Genomic DNA, 14,878 nt, shown 5'->3' on the forward strand with positions numbered 1-14,878 from the left:
AAGTTTGTGCCAAATCCAGCTAACAGGCTAAAACCACTGCATGAACTACTGAACAAATTCAAAAAGTGGGAATGGACTAAACAATGTGAGGAATCGTTAACTGAAGTGAAAATGGCTTTAGCGCAGTCTGAAGCACTCACCCATTTTAACCCCGCTCTGCCAGTGCAGCTGTTATGTGACGCGTCACCGTATGGCGTGGGGGCGGTGGTGTCACACATCATGCCATCAGGTGAGGTAAAACCCATCGCTTTTGCATAATGAACTTTGAGCAAGGCTGAAGGCAACAATGCCCAAATTGAGCGTGAGGCACTTGCCATTGTGTTCGGGGTGAAGAAATTTAATCAGTTCTTGTTTGGAAGGCGATTTACGCTCCTAACAGATCACAGACCTCTCACCTCCATCTTTGGCCCACATTCAGGCATTCCTTCACTGGCAGCTGCAAGAATGCAGCGTTGGGCCCTTCTCCTTTCTGCACATCAGTATGATATCAAATACAGACAATCAGAACATCATGCCAATGCCGATGGGCTTTCCCGACTGCCGTTGCCCTCTACTCATCCACAACCAGCAAAGAGGTGGACAATTCCCCTGTAACAGCAGCTCAGGTAAAAAAGCACACCCGTACTGACCCAGTGATGTCCAAGGTTTTGGATCTCGTGCTCAGAGGGGAAGTGGGAGAAATGTTACCGCTCTTAAGGCCTTATGTGAGCAGGAGAAATTAGCTAACAGTTGAATCTGGTTGTCTACTATAGGGCTCAAGGGTCATTATTCCACCACCCTTGAGGCAACGAGTACTTGAGGAGCTTCATTCTGGACACTGTGGAGTAGTTTGGATGAAGGAAATCGTCCGTAGCTATTTTTGGTGGCCAGGTGTGGACTCTGAGATTGAAGAGAAGGCCAAATCGTGCAGTGCATGTCAAAAGCTGAGAAATACCCCTCAACCAGCCCGGTTACACCCCTGGCACTGGCCTGAGGAACCATGGGTGAGAGTTCATGTTGATTTTGCAGGGCCATTGGAAGACCATATGATTTTAGTTCTTATGGATGCCCACAGCAAATGGCCAGAGGTTGAGATAATGAAAAGCACTTCATCAGTGAAAACGGTGGAAGCCCTTCGTTCAATTTTTGGCCTCCCTCAGCAACTTGTCAGTGACAATGGACCCCAGCTGGTCTCAGAGGAGTTTGAGGCTTTTATGAAGGCCAATGGGATTCAACACATTCGGTCAGCACCTTATCACTCGTCCACTAACGGTCTTGCTGAGAGGTTTGTCCAGACGATGAAGCAAGCTCTTAAGTCAACACGGGAAAGGATCACTAAATCAACGCATCAACACTTGTCTACTCTCTTACAGAAACCCCCCCCATGCTACCACCAAAGTGTCGCCTGCCACCGCAATGCTCAAAAGACAGCTTCGCACTCGTCTGGATTTGTTGAAACCCCAGAAAACAAAACAAATTGTTCAAGTACAACAAAACATTCAGATAGAACAAAGTTTAAAAGCAAAACATCGTTGTTTCAGACCTGGAGACAAAGTGCTAGCTCGTAACTATGGAAAAGGTATCAAATGGCTACCAGCAGTGGTGATTGCACAAACTGGCCCAGTGTCTTACACTGTTGAACTCGTCGACGCTCACCTCATCTGGAAAAGGCATGTAGACCATTTACTAGCTGCAAATTCTGGTGAAAGCTCAGAAGAACATGTGACGACGGATCCTTATTCAGAAATGGCTCCAGATTACCACCAGCTGCCTGAGCATTCTTCTGAACCAACCTTTGGCAATGCACTGACTGAGACTTTGCCAAGTCAGGTGAAAGACACTTCTCCTACAACTCAGCCATTATCCTTGTCTAACCAAACTCCTGTTAAAAAGACTGTGACAGTGAGCGTACAGAGGGACCGGCCGTATCCTCAGAGAGAACGCAGACCTCCTAATAGACTGACACTGTAACTAGTGACAAACCCACAACATTGGGGCAGAATAATCCCCAGGGTCCTGTCTGGGAATCGAGGTAGTCTACCCTCTTTCCCTAGTTAGGTTAAAAAAAAATGTTTGAAGTAATGTTCATTTTCTTTACTGTTTCAAATTTAGGAGGAAGGAATATGTTGTGTATTTACAAAATGCTAATTGTCCTTTCTGTGTTTCCATACCTCCCTTTTGTGTTACGTGATTTTGGTATGGTAAAAACGGCACTTGATGTTGGCGCGCTATTGAGGAACAATAAAGACGGCCAGTTTGTTTTCAAGCTCACTCTCGCCTCACGTGTATTCTTACAGCAGAATATCAGATATAAGATAATATAAGATATAACACATACAGCTCCAAGGTGTTAATAAGGGCCTTCTGAACCGAAGTGTTTTTGTAAGAAAAATATCCATATTTATATCTATAAACTATAATAACTGGCTTCTGGTAAAGGCCATACACGAGTCTAGTTATGGCAGAAGAGTGACCTCTGACCTGACGTATTGATGAACGCAGAAGCGCAGAGGATAGAGCAAAACACTGGTCACAAATTAGAAGTCTAAAACGAGAAGTTTTAAAGAGAAATGTGGGAAGGGCTTGAGTTTGTTGCCCAGACCTACGTCATATGGGGGAACTGAACTCTGTGTCTGCTCTCGGAGCCGCCCGCGCTCTCGCTCGTGTTTCCTGTTCCACGGCTGCCGCCACAGATTTTTCTGAGTTCCTCTCTGGTATGTCGCTCTCTATTCTTGCTTTTTCCTGTGCTAGCTTATCACGGGTCTGCCCGGCCGCGTGTGGTGCTCTTATTGCGGCTGAGGATCTTCACCCTTTCAGCGTGGGTTGCTTGGGCCTCAAGCACGCACAAGAAGCCATAGAGAATCTGGAGAACTGCAGTCACTGCCTAGTGCTGCCTAAGAAACTCCTGCAATGCCGCCTTAAAGTCACTGCTACCCAGTGCGGCGAGCTCGACTTTTCGGACTCGGATGTGGGACACGGTGACGACAGCGCACAACCGGGGACTTGCTGGGGCGCGACTGCTCTTGTCTGGGCTGACCAGCCCATAAAAAAACAAAACACACAAAAAAACCCACAAAAACACATTTAATCAAACGGATCAAATGAATTTGTTACAGAGAGATACCCTCTCTCTGCAGGGAAAGCACTTTTCTCTGCAAAGAGTGGACACCTCTCTGAACCAACGCTTGCCGTCCCTAGTTTCCCCACTAGAGGGCTTCATTGCATAACAAATAAGCCAGCTGGGCATGCACAAAGCCAGCACGACTCGGGTTGGTACGCTCGTGAGCCATGTGTCAGCTTGGCGAACTGCCGCCCAACCCGAATGGGTAATTTGTACAATATCGCAGGGCTATCGTCTGCAGTTTGCTATGAAACCCCAACGTTTCAGGAGCATTCTATTTTCTCACACAGAGGAAAGCACGGCCCACGTTCTGAAAGAGGAAATCTCCTCTCTTCTGAGCAAAGGAATATCGCACATGTCTCAGGCTACAGGGTCTTATGGCTTCATCTATCCAGGTTTTGCCACTAGGACTCCTGAGAAATAAAAATGAAATGGGTTTTGTCTCTACATTTTAGCCCGTTGCACGATCTTTGCCGTTCTGTGACAGCTGCAGCTCTGCGCCACTGGAAGAGTGTAGACTTTAACGCACAGGGCGCCCCTCTGGGGACGGTTATGTTGCAGAAAGTTGTGACGACGGATGCGTCCTTAACAGGCTGGGGTCCTTAACAGACCGAAGAAGGCAGAACTGTGAACAGTTAGTGGCCGAGCAAACTACGTTCAGAGCACATAAATTATTTAGAGCTTCTGACCATTTGGAAGGCTCTGAATCATTTTCTGCCTCGTCTGCAGGGACATCATGTGCTCGTACGCTGCGACAATACCACGGCAGTGGCTTATATAAACTGTCAAGGCGGCGTGCGCTCGTCGAAACTTCATGCTCTAGCTTACAAGCTTTTGGTATGGAGCAGGCGATTTATCCTGTCGTTACGTGCAACTCATGTTCCAGGTATTCTGAACAGAGGCGCGGATCTTCTATCGAGGTGGAACCCGCTCTTTGGAGATTGGCGCCTCCACCCTCAGATAGTGGGCATGATATGGATGAGATTCGGACAGGCGTCCGTAGATCTGTTCGCCTTGTGTTAAAACAGCCATTGTCCCATGTTCTTTTCGCTAAAGGACTTGGACGCACCCCTCGGGGTAGATGCACTGGCCCACCATGGCTGGCGGAGATAATCCCTCTGTTACATGCCCAGCCATGGCGCCTTCCCCTCCGCACAGACTTATTGTCTCAAGCGAACGGGGAGATTTATCACCCACACTCGACAGGGTAGCTCTCTGGGCCTGGCCCGTGAGAGGACGAACTTAAGCACGTTATGGCTACTATACAGAATGCCATGCAGGGCCGTTTCTACACGGTCCTTATATGGCTGCAAGTGGCAAGTGTTCGGTGAGTGGTGTGATGGGCGGGGTCTCACTTCATATCATTGCTCAGTTTCTTATATTTTGTGTTTCCTCCAATACCTTATGGATAAGGGGCAGGTCCTTTCCCACTATTAAGGTCTATCTGGCAGCTATTTATGCTTGTCATGTGGATTTTGAGGGCTCAACGGTTGGGCAGCATCCTCTATTCCACGGATTTATCAAGGTTGCCCGTCGCTCGTTGCCAGTCATTAGGAGAACGATCCCTGAATGGGACCTCTCCACGGTGCTGGAAGCTCTGTCTCAATTCCCTTTTGAGCCTCTGGGGAATATTTCCCTAAAGTTGCTGTCCTTCAAGACAGCTTTGCACTTGGCCTTGGCATCAGCCAAACGTGTCAGTGAGTTACATGCACTCTCGGTTCACCCCTCGTGCATTATATTCTCTCTGGGTGGAGATAAAGTTTTCCTTAAAGGACAACTCCGGTGAAAAATGAACCTAGGGGTAATTAACACATGGTTACCGAGTAGATCGTTCTCTGGGATGCGTTTTAATGAAAACCGAATGTAAAGAGTTGTATCTCTAAAAACAGATTAGCTTATAACGCTAGTATATGGGGCATATAATAAGTAAAATTAAATCGCTAGTTAATACCACTAACAAGGCTCAAAATAGCCTCACGGTAGCATAATGAGGGTCCCTACATGCAAACCGAAGCATTGAGAACTTTGTAAGTGTACTAACAGTTTAATAAGAAGATACTTTATAAAGACACTGTCTTGAGTCACGTATACAGACAGGAGCCATCTTGGAAAACAGTCTCGACAAGTCGAGCCAAGAACGCTGTGCTAAGTGATGAACTCACAAACTTAATTCCTATCGACCAGCTCACTTAGCACAGCATTCGTGGCTTGACTCGTCGAGACTGTTTTCCAAGATGGCTCCTGTCTGTATACGCGTAATGTACTGTCTTTATAAAGTATCTTCTTATTAAACTTTTTGTACACTTACAAAGTTCTCAATGCTTCGGTTTGCATGTACATTATGCTACCGTGTTAGTGTGAGGCTATTTTGAGCCTTGTTAGTGGTATTAACTAGCGATGTAATTTTACTTATTATATGCCTCATATACTAGCGTTATAAGCTAATCTGTTTTTAGAGATAAAACTCTTTACATTCGATTTTCATGAAAACGCATCCCAGAGAACGATCTACTCGGTAACCATGTGTTAATTACCCCTAGGTTCATTTTTCACCGGAGTTGTCCTTTAAGCCTAATCCAGCCTTCATGCCGAAATGTTTCCCTGCGTTCACATCGGAGGTGGTAGAGCTGACAGCTTCAGCGGTTCTTCAGAGGTGCTATATAGCACCTTAGTCAAAGAACCGGTGAAGAACCACTGAAGCACCAAAATTGGTGCTATATAGCACTAAAAAAGGTTCCCCTATGATTACTAGCCAAGAACTATTTTTGGTGCCATATATAACCTTTTTTTTTTAGAGTGTACTGTCGTAACCCCAGTTCTCTGAAACATTGAGTGGAGAGATCCACCAGCTTTGCCCCACTTGCCGCAGGAGAAGCGAATATACTTACTGATGTACAGTAGCGCATGCAGGCTATATATGCCCGAAGGTATATGAAATTGGACATAATTATAAAGCGCTGCAGTGATTATACACAACACAACTTTTATGAATTTCAAAGCCTAAATACAATCGGCTTAAGCTAAACGTAGCCTATAAACGAACTATACCACAGTCACATGACTTAAGTGTCACCATCACTAAGCTTCCAACAAGTCTTTATTTAAAAAATAGTTTCCTTGAAAGTTTGAATTAGAATAGTTTGCAAGAGTGCCAGACAAGTAAAATCTTTTTAAAAATCACAAGCAGGAATGATGTACTGTATTTCAGTGGTTCTCAAACCTGTCCTGGAGTACCACCAGCCCTGAACATTTTGAATGTCTCCCTCATCTATCACACCTGATTCAACTCAAGAGCTCATTAGTATAGACTGCAAGACCTGAAATGGGTGTATCAGATATTGGGAGACATACAAAACGTGCAGGGCTGGTGGTACTCCAGGACAGGTTTGAGAACCACTGATGTATTTTATATCGTAGAATAAAACCTGAACCTATCTTGAGCTTGTGTTCACCACAGACCTTATTTCAGGCATTTAACCAAAACCCCAGTGACTTCAGGATGATGCGATCGGAAGTGTGAAAATGCACTGTGGAAGTATGGAAAGAGTATGCAGGCCCTTGTCTTCATTATTGTGTGTGAATGTTCCAGGCTTCATCTATGTGATTGGTGGCATCAGTGATGAGGGAATGGAGCTGCGCTCGGCTGAGGCTTACGACCCAATCTCTCGCCGCTGGAGCGCCCTGCCTATCATGGTGACCCGACGGGCGTACGTGGGTGTGGCTAGTCTCAATAACTGCATCTACGCTGTAGGAGGCTGGAATGAGGCCCTGGGATCACTGGACACTGTGGAAAAGTATTGCTTAGAGGAGGTTAGGATTCCATAATGTCTGGTCCACATGAAATCAAGTTGACCCTTTATGCAAATGTTTTGACTTCTTCTTTTAATGCTGTATATGGCTCTGTTCTTATAGGAGAAGTGGGTGGAGGTGGCGTCGATGGCTGTCCCGCGTGCTGGGGTAACAGTTGCGGCCGTTAATGGTTTGTTATATGCGGTGGGTGGTCGGACCACTAGCCGGGACTTTTCAGCACCGGTTACTGTTGACTCAGTCGAAATCTATGACCCCCACCTGGACACATGGACAGAGATTGGTAACATGATCACAAGCCGCTGTGATGGTGGTGTAGCCGTGCTCTGATATTCACAACCAGCAACATATCACTCAACTCAACTCTTGTAACTGATTTTACAGTGTCTAATTTATTATAATTTTTAAAGTAATTAAGGACACCTGGTATAAATCTCATGGTAGCCTGTGAACTTGAGAAGGCACATAGCATTTTTTGTTTTGTTTTGAGATCATGAGCAATTAATCACAATGTAACAGCCTGCTTCAAAAGGTCACTCAGTTCACGGTTTATTGCATAAAATTGTTTGTGGTGTTGATCTCAAGTGTGGCTGATGTGCATTTTAGCCAGCAACTTGCTTCTTTTGTTGAGTTCAGTTTCACATTTGCCTCATTTCAAAATGTTTTGTTACATTTTGAACTTTTGTATTATACCCTTGTTTCTCACAATCATAAGCTTGTGGAAACCTGCTTGATTGTTATCAAAAATATTTTAATACATTTAAGCACTAGAATTTGTTCCGCTGAGAGCTTTAATATTTCATTAAAAGAAACAATTTCCTGGAATAAAAACAAATGGTTCGCCACTCTGTAAGACTGCTATATCTGACTCGATGACCACCATCGACATTCACAAAAGATGTTAAGCTACAATGAATTATGATTCTACAGACACAGACCAAAATAAAGATGTCCATTCACTTTCTTAACTATCAAGTACAATGCGAATTGTAGTTTAAAGTGATATAGATGGCATTCAAGGTGAAACGGACCATGTCAGTGAATTTTGAATTCAAAGTTGCAAATACAAATTTAAATTTCTATCGACTACTAATCAGTCATATGCTTCACTGTAATAGTGTAGTTTTATTACACCTGCACGGTACATGTAGTTTTAGAATAAAAAAAGAAAAGTGTCATTTGGTTTATACATTTGTGACATTAAATGCATTTCTCAGATTTCATATACACCACAAAGCACCAAGGAATAAAATAAAAGTCTGAAATAGGTTTTACAGTTTTGAAAGATACCCTAGAGAAGGGCCTTGGATTTGTTTTTGTCAATAAAAACAATTAGAGACATTTAAAAGTGAAAAAAACAACAACAAACGTGTATATGTAAAAACCAAACCAAATTACACAGTATCGTTCTACATTTCAAAAACAGCTGGTTTCTGGTCATTTTGTTTCCTTAGATTCTTTAAAATTGTGATATTTTAACAAAACCTTTGTTCCATTTTGATAAACTTCATTTGTGTATATATTACAATTTATATTATATTGCATTGTTTTTACACTTGATGGACAGTAAGTCACACACAGTGGGAGAAACTAATATAAATTTTAAGATGATGCCAAACTCTTTTCTACTGAACTGCAGCCACAGTGTGTTCAACAACAAAAGCATTTTAAAAGTCAATCTATTATAACATACCAGGTAAACTGGAACCACAAAGCTCATGATATGTGACATATGGGAAGGTAATCATGTGAAATCACTTTATAAATAAATGTTTCAACTGCTAATAAACACAAGAGTGTAAACAAATCGACTTTAAAATGATGCTTTACTTTGGCTTCCAAATTAACTTACTGCTACAGGGTTTGTGGCTGTGTTTGAGCTGACTTACACAAAGTCTGAAACAACACCTGTATTGCCTTTGAACTCTTTAGAAAACTAACATGTTTTGTTAAAAACAGGACAATATTTCACTTTAATATAAGCAATATGCATGTGAAACATGGTCACACAATTCAAGACACCAGCATATGGGAAGCAACCATTACCATTATTTAAGAATTAGTTATTAGTTAAGAAAAGAAGCTTTGCTCGACTTTTACCATGTCAGACATTCAGATGCTATCGTGTAGCACATTGCCTATATATGCAGATAATAGCTAAAATGTTTAAATATCACAAATGGAAAGCTGCTTATCCAATGAGTATACAGCAGCAATGAAGACAACATTTGCAAGTTATCAAAAGATCAGCATGGAAAAACAATAACTTGGTGAACATGCCAGTTAGACACATGAATACCAAATAGATATAGCAATCAACATAGCCAAGATATAGCAATCTTCCTTCGTTATAAAAAATATAAACAGAAAATGTTTCAAAGACAAGGCCTTGAGAGTTTAGAGTGTTTTTTGGTTGAATCTTGCATGTTTTTAGCTTTAGCCCTGGAATGAAGTAACATACATACAGTCAAAAAATACACTAAACATGGAATATATTAGTATGCACCTTTCAGTAATGAATATATTTTACATTCAGCTTTGTTGGAGTATTGACCGAACTTCATAAAGTCTTCCCTGGGTGGAATGTTCAGATTTGAAAACTTGGGAAGCTGGAAGTGAATAGAGGTCGCTGTTGTTGGCCAGTGTGTTCTCATCTAGGATTTGTTGGAGTCTCTGACCTTTTGGATTTCCTGTTAAGAGGAAGAAAAAAAATCATGTGCAAATTAAATATTTTCACATGAGATGTCAAAGGTAAAACTAGGCATTATAGAGATGAAGGAAGACACGAGAGTTATTTTAAAATTAATAAGGATGTAATGGTATGATGATTTTGTGGTACACTGTGATTTTAAATACAGGTGGAGTCTAAGTAAAGGAATTCGATTTCTATTATTATACAATCAATTATGCTCAAAAATATCTAAATTCTCCATTCATTTAACTGTCACTCAAGCCTGGAATTCCCCGGTCCCAGTATGGGTAGGGTTTGTTATGGGAGTGGCCGGGAGGGCAGCCGGAACCTCTGTAACACTTTATTTAAGGTGATGTAGTTACACGTTACTACATGTACTATAGTAATAACAGTAAATTGAGCATCATTACAAGTATCTAACCCTAAACCAAACCATAACTCTATAAAAAGTACATGTAGTTAATTAATATTGCTAAGTACTTACCGGAGTATAAGTCCTTAAAGTATAAAACCTTAAAGGGATAGTTCACCCAAAAAGGAAAATTATCCCATTTATTCACCCTCAAGCCACCCTAGCCATGACATTTTTTAATAAAACTCTGATTGTATTTGTCTGAAAGAAGAATGTCATATACACCTAAGATGGCTTGAGGGTGAATAAATTATGGGGAAGTTTTCTCGGTACAAATTTCAGCACCAGAGCAAAAACTGTTAAATTAATTACTATAAAAAAAATTTAAAAAAAAATTGTCTTGTCCATTGGTTATCACTGTCAATCTTTGCAGTTTCCGATTAAATCACGCATTTCAATACGGTTGTCAATCCAGAAACTTTGCAGTGTACTGAGCAGCATGAAAAATTAAACTTGTATTCAGATTGTGACTGTGTAATAAAAAGAAAGCAAAAGAAGAGCCTCCCTTTATTTAATAAGGCTCTCAATCTCTAAAGCTTAATCCTACAGGTTCTTCTACGGTATTGAGCGGATTCTGACTAACTTACTGACTAGCGCATCTGATTGGCTATTGAGTTCATGCACTCAACAGATGATTGGGATTGGACACGTTTTAAATAGAAACCTTTGAGGCTCATAGAGCACTCAAACAGACATGAACAAGAGCATTTGAAAGCAGCGTCTGTCGAATATACCCGGTAAAGAAATGTGACCCCGTCTGTGAAACCCCGGCTAAAGTCGCATAATCTAATTAGGAGATATAGAGCGTCAAAGTAGTCATAGCCATAAAAATAACCAAAACAGGCAATTTGTGTTTATTGCTGTAAATGATAGATTATACTCAATTTTTCATTTATAATATTATAAATACTGAAATTAATGATTTTATTGACGCTACGTTTTATTATTTTGCACCAAAAAATACCGGACGTGGGCTTCTTAAATATTGATTTAATGTTTACTTTCGACGCAGAAACAACTGCTGATTCTTATATCATTCGGTTCAGAAACTTATTTTTTACAATTACAAAGTGCAAACAGACCATAATATCAATCCGCACGACCAAGGATCAGATCAGTGTCGGGAAAGGCAAGAAAACGGCGACTTAAGCCGGGTTCCGATTTCTGTGTGGATTTCTTTGTGCCATCACCGACATTTCAGGAACAGTTTATTTGTTTCCTAACTCCACCTTCTGCCTATACATCCATCTTATTTTAAAGACATTTAATGGCTGCTAAGTGTCTAAATAGTTTGGTTTTTTGGATGCTGAGGCACTGAGTTTATGAATTCGCTCTCTGACAGGGCGGCCACGGCAAGTGAAGTGCAAGGAACAGAACAGCTGATAGTTTAATTAATAATGATTAATATAGGCCTACTGTTTTTTGTAGGCTAAATAAAGAACCCGTATTATATATTAATATAAAAAAGTTGCGTGTGTCCTTCGGAAGCAAAGCTCTTGCGTCTGATGTTTTCGTTTTGGTTTGTAAACCTATACGAATAGAACATGCATGAATGAGAACAAAGTGCAGGACGTGCTTTATTGTAGGCTAAAAGAGTTATTAAGCACAATGAGCCATGAAAAAAATCCTAATGAATCATAATCTAATCGAATTGTGAGACAAGTGAAGATTCACAGTTATGACTAACTATCTGCACAAAGTTTGAGACTGACCTGTTAACTTGTTAGGGCATTAGGCCTAGTCCTGGATTTACTCCAAATGTTACACAGTGAGATTTTCTATGGATGTTTTATATATTAATGGATATATATAGGCCTATTAATGCATTTTCTACTGAGACTTCATTTTACTAATAAAGTTATAGCCTACAAATCATTAGAGTGAACTGACTTGGTAAATCAAGCTCTTGTGGTGCCCCCATTCGTTTCAATGTTTCACGCTTTTTGGACATGCACATCATAATAAATAGACTTGTTTTACAAAACTAAGAATTTTCCCCTAAATGTGTCCTATATCACTGAAAATGGGAGAATCTTAGTTTTAATGTGGTATATGGCACACTATCAGAATAATAATGGTTAAAATGTTTTACAATTTCAAAAATAAGCTTGATTTTAAAATTGGAATTTCTCAAAATCATGATTTTCTGAGGCCGAAATTCAGCTAACTTTTGACATGATCTTACTCAGTCAATATTAAAGATATCAAGGTTATATTTTCACAGAATGTTCTTTACATTATGTAGGATGATTTTCTGTATAAAACAGCGAATTACAAAAAAATGACTTTAGCTGGGTTTTCACAGACAGGGTCACAAATGTTGGTAACGTCAATTTCTTTTTTAGCACCAACTGGAACTGGTGTAATGGTGTACACTTTCAAATGTGTAATAGTGTTTTCGATGAGAATAAATATTTTTTGCTAAACCATATTTTTGCTCAATTGGATATTGTTCATCTGAGAGTTTAAAAGAAATCCAAAATAAAGTTAAAGAACTGGATATAACTGTGTCTATATAATGTCTCTGTGTGTTGATCAGCCGAGTGTCTACTAAAAATTATATTATTCACATTTTTATTAGCAATGCACCTTAATACTGTGAAATACTTGTGAAAATGTCCGTACCGTGACCGTCAAAATCTCATACCATTACACTCCTAGTTATGAACATTTAGACTGGAAAATTTTACCTCGAGAAGAGCATCTTTTAATTTCCCATACGCTGCGTCAAGATCATCATTGATTATGACCACATCAAATAATCCAGGCTCTTTGCCTGAAATATGGATATATAACAGTTAGCATGCAATTCTAGATGTGAAAAAAATTGCAGCATTTTATTAAAACATTTTAGTATAGGAATGGATACTTGCTTATTTCCACGTCAACTTTGGCTGCATCTAAACGCTTTTGTAAACTTTCCTCAGATTCAGTTTTTCTATCCCTTAATCGTTTTTCCTAAAAATAAATTATAAATACAGTTATACATTTAAGATTAAAAGGTGAAGACATGTAAACATAATATTTGGGGAGAGAGAGCGATCATTTACCCCCGTTTCACAGACAAGGCTTTAGCTAGTCCCACACTAAAATGCATGTTTGAGCTGTTTTAACTGAAAGCAACTTGAATTGACAAATCTTAAAATACACTATATATTGCCAAAGGTATTGGGACACACCTCCAAATAATTTAATTCAGGTGTTATAATCACTTCCATGGCCACAGGTGTATAAAATCAAGTACCTAGGCATGCAATGCAAACTGCTTCTACAAACATTTGTGAAAGAATGGGTCACTCTCAGGAGCTCAGTGAATTCAAGCATGGTACTGTGATAGGTTGCTACCTGTGGAATAAGTCCATTTGTGAAATTTCCTCACAAATAAATATTCTACGGTCAACTATTAGTGGGATTATAACAGAGTGGAAGCAATTGGGAACAACATCAACTCAGCCATGAAGTGGTCGGCCACGTAAAATCACAGGGCGGGTCAGCGCAGTGCACAGAAGTCGCCAACTTTCTGCAGTCAATAGCTACAGTAAAGACCTCCAAACTTAGAGCTTCATGGAATGGGTTTCCATGGCCGAGCAGCTGTATCCAAACTTTACATCACCAAGTGCAATGCAAAGCATCGGATGCAGTGGTGTAAAGCACGGTGCCACTGGACTCTAGAGCAGTGGAGACGTGTTCTCTGGAGTGACAAATCACGCTTCTCTGTCTGGCAATCCGATGGAAGAGTCTGGGTTTGGTGGTTGCCAGAAGAACAGTACTTGCCTAACAGCATTGTGCCAAGTGTAAAGTTTGGTGGAGCGGGGATTATGGTGTGGGGGTTGTTTTTAGTTCCAGTGAAAGGAACTCTTAATGCTTCAGCTTACCAAGACATTTGGTACAATTCCATGCTCCCAACTTTGTGGGAACAGTTTGGGGATGGCCCTTTCCTGTTCAAACATGACTGCGCACCAGTGCACAAAGCAAGGTTCATAAAGACAGGAGTCCCAAAATTTTTGGCAATATAGGGTGTGTCAATGCCATTGTTTTGTCTCAAGAAGATGTACAGCAGTAATGTTTTTTCCAAGGCATGCTTATAAAAGCTACTTAGATGTCCCAATTAAACTGGTATTTCTTACCAGGATGTCAATTGACGGGGCCTGAATGGACACATAGATGGGCTTGAGATCGGTCCTCTTGATGTTCTTCACTCCCTGCATGTCAATGTCCAAAATGCAAATCAAATTTTTGGCTTGAACAGCCTGTACAGCTCCTTTACTGTGAAGAGGGCAAAAGTGAGGTTAGTTATAATTACAGATATATTTCTGCATACATTTTTCTAAAGTTTGAATATGAGGACAAGTGTGTCAAGTTATAGACCATTCGATAAGAACAAACACTTATCAGTGGTTTCAAAAGAAAGATGTCCCTTCACATACAAACAAGACTTTCCAAAGAGGGCGGTACCTTGTTCCATACATGTTCCCTGAAAATTCGGCATTTTCAATAAATTCACCATTTGCTATGCTCGCCTGCATAACTTCCCTGGTAACGTAATGATAATCTGGGGGAAAAAAAGAATTTTTCAGAAGATGCATCACTCATTGACAGTTTCGACTGAATTTGAAAACCAATATTCCAATATGTTGCTATTATACTTTAATCAGCCAGAATACCAATTGAAAACAACATGCAACTGACAGCACAAATCTGCAAAGCTTATTTGAGAGTTTCATTTATGTACATAGCTGCTGCCCCGTTTGTTTGGCTCATCCCTGTATCAATCAATCATACTAATAATAACACACTTCTGAGTTTACAGCTCATCATGACCACATGGAGGTTCATGAAATGATTCTCTTTTGATGATCTGCTGTGT

The 14,878-nt window shown here is 40.5% G+C and overlaps 2 protein-coding genes across 10 annotated transcripts in view; one reads left to right on the plus strand and one right to left on the minus strand.

Moving 5' to 3' along the window:
- ipp (intracisternal A particle-promoted polypeptide) overlaps positions 1-8,707 on the plus strand; it is a 37,313-nt gene extending 28,606 nt beyond the window's left edge. The window contains exons 9-10 of the mRNA XM_079819478.1: positions 6,690-6,910; positions 7,013-8,707. Coding sequence (XP_079675604.1) covers positions 6,690-6,910; positions 7,013-7,237 — 446 coding nt within the window. The 3' untranslated portion in view covers positions 7,238-8,707. The remainder of the gene's footprint in view (positions 1-6,689; positions 6,911-7,012) is intronic.
- Positions 7,434-14,878, minus strand: part of guk1a (guanylate kinase 1a) — a 49,638-nt gene continuing 42,193 nt past the window's right edge. For 3 of the 9 annotated variants that reach the window (XM_079819502.1, XM_079819501.1, XM_079819505.1), the window contains 5 exons: positions 14,467-14,563; positions 14,139-14,277; positions 12,885-12,969; positions 12,702-12,787; positions 7,435-9,597 (listed from right to left, as the gene is read on the minus strand). In XM_079819502.1, coding sequence (XP_079675628.1) covers positions 9,562-9,597; positions 12,702-12,787; positions 12,885-12,969; positions 14,139-14,277; positions 14,467-14,563 — 443 coding nt within the window. In that variant the 3' untranslated portion in view covers positions 7,435-9,561. Of the gene's footprint in view, positions 9,598-12,701; positions 12,788-12,884; positions 12,970-14,138; positions 14,278-14,466; positions 14,564-14,878 lie in introns of all 9 variants that reach the window. The other 6 variants (XR_013816712.1, XR_013816713.1, XM_079819503.1 and 3 more) reach the window with 4 other exon arrangements.

Source organism: Gobio gobio, assembly GCF_949357685.1.
Source record: "Gobio gobio genome assembly, chromosome: 6".
Lineage (NCBI taxonomy): Eukaryota > Metazoa > Chordata > Actinopteri > Cypriniformes > Gobionidae > Gobio > Gobio gobio.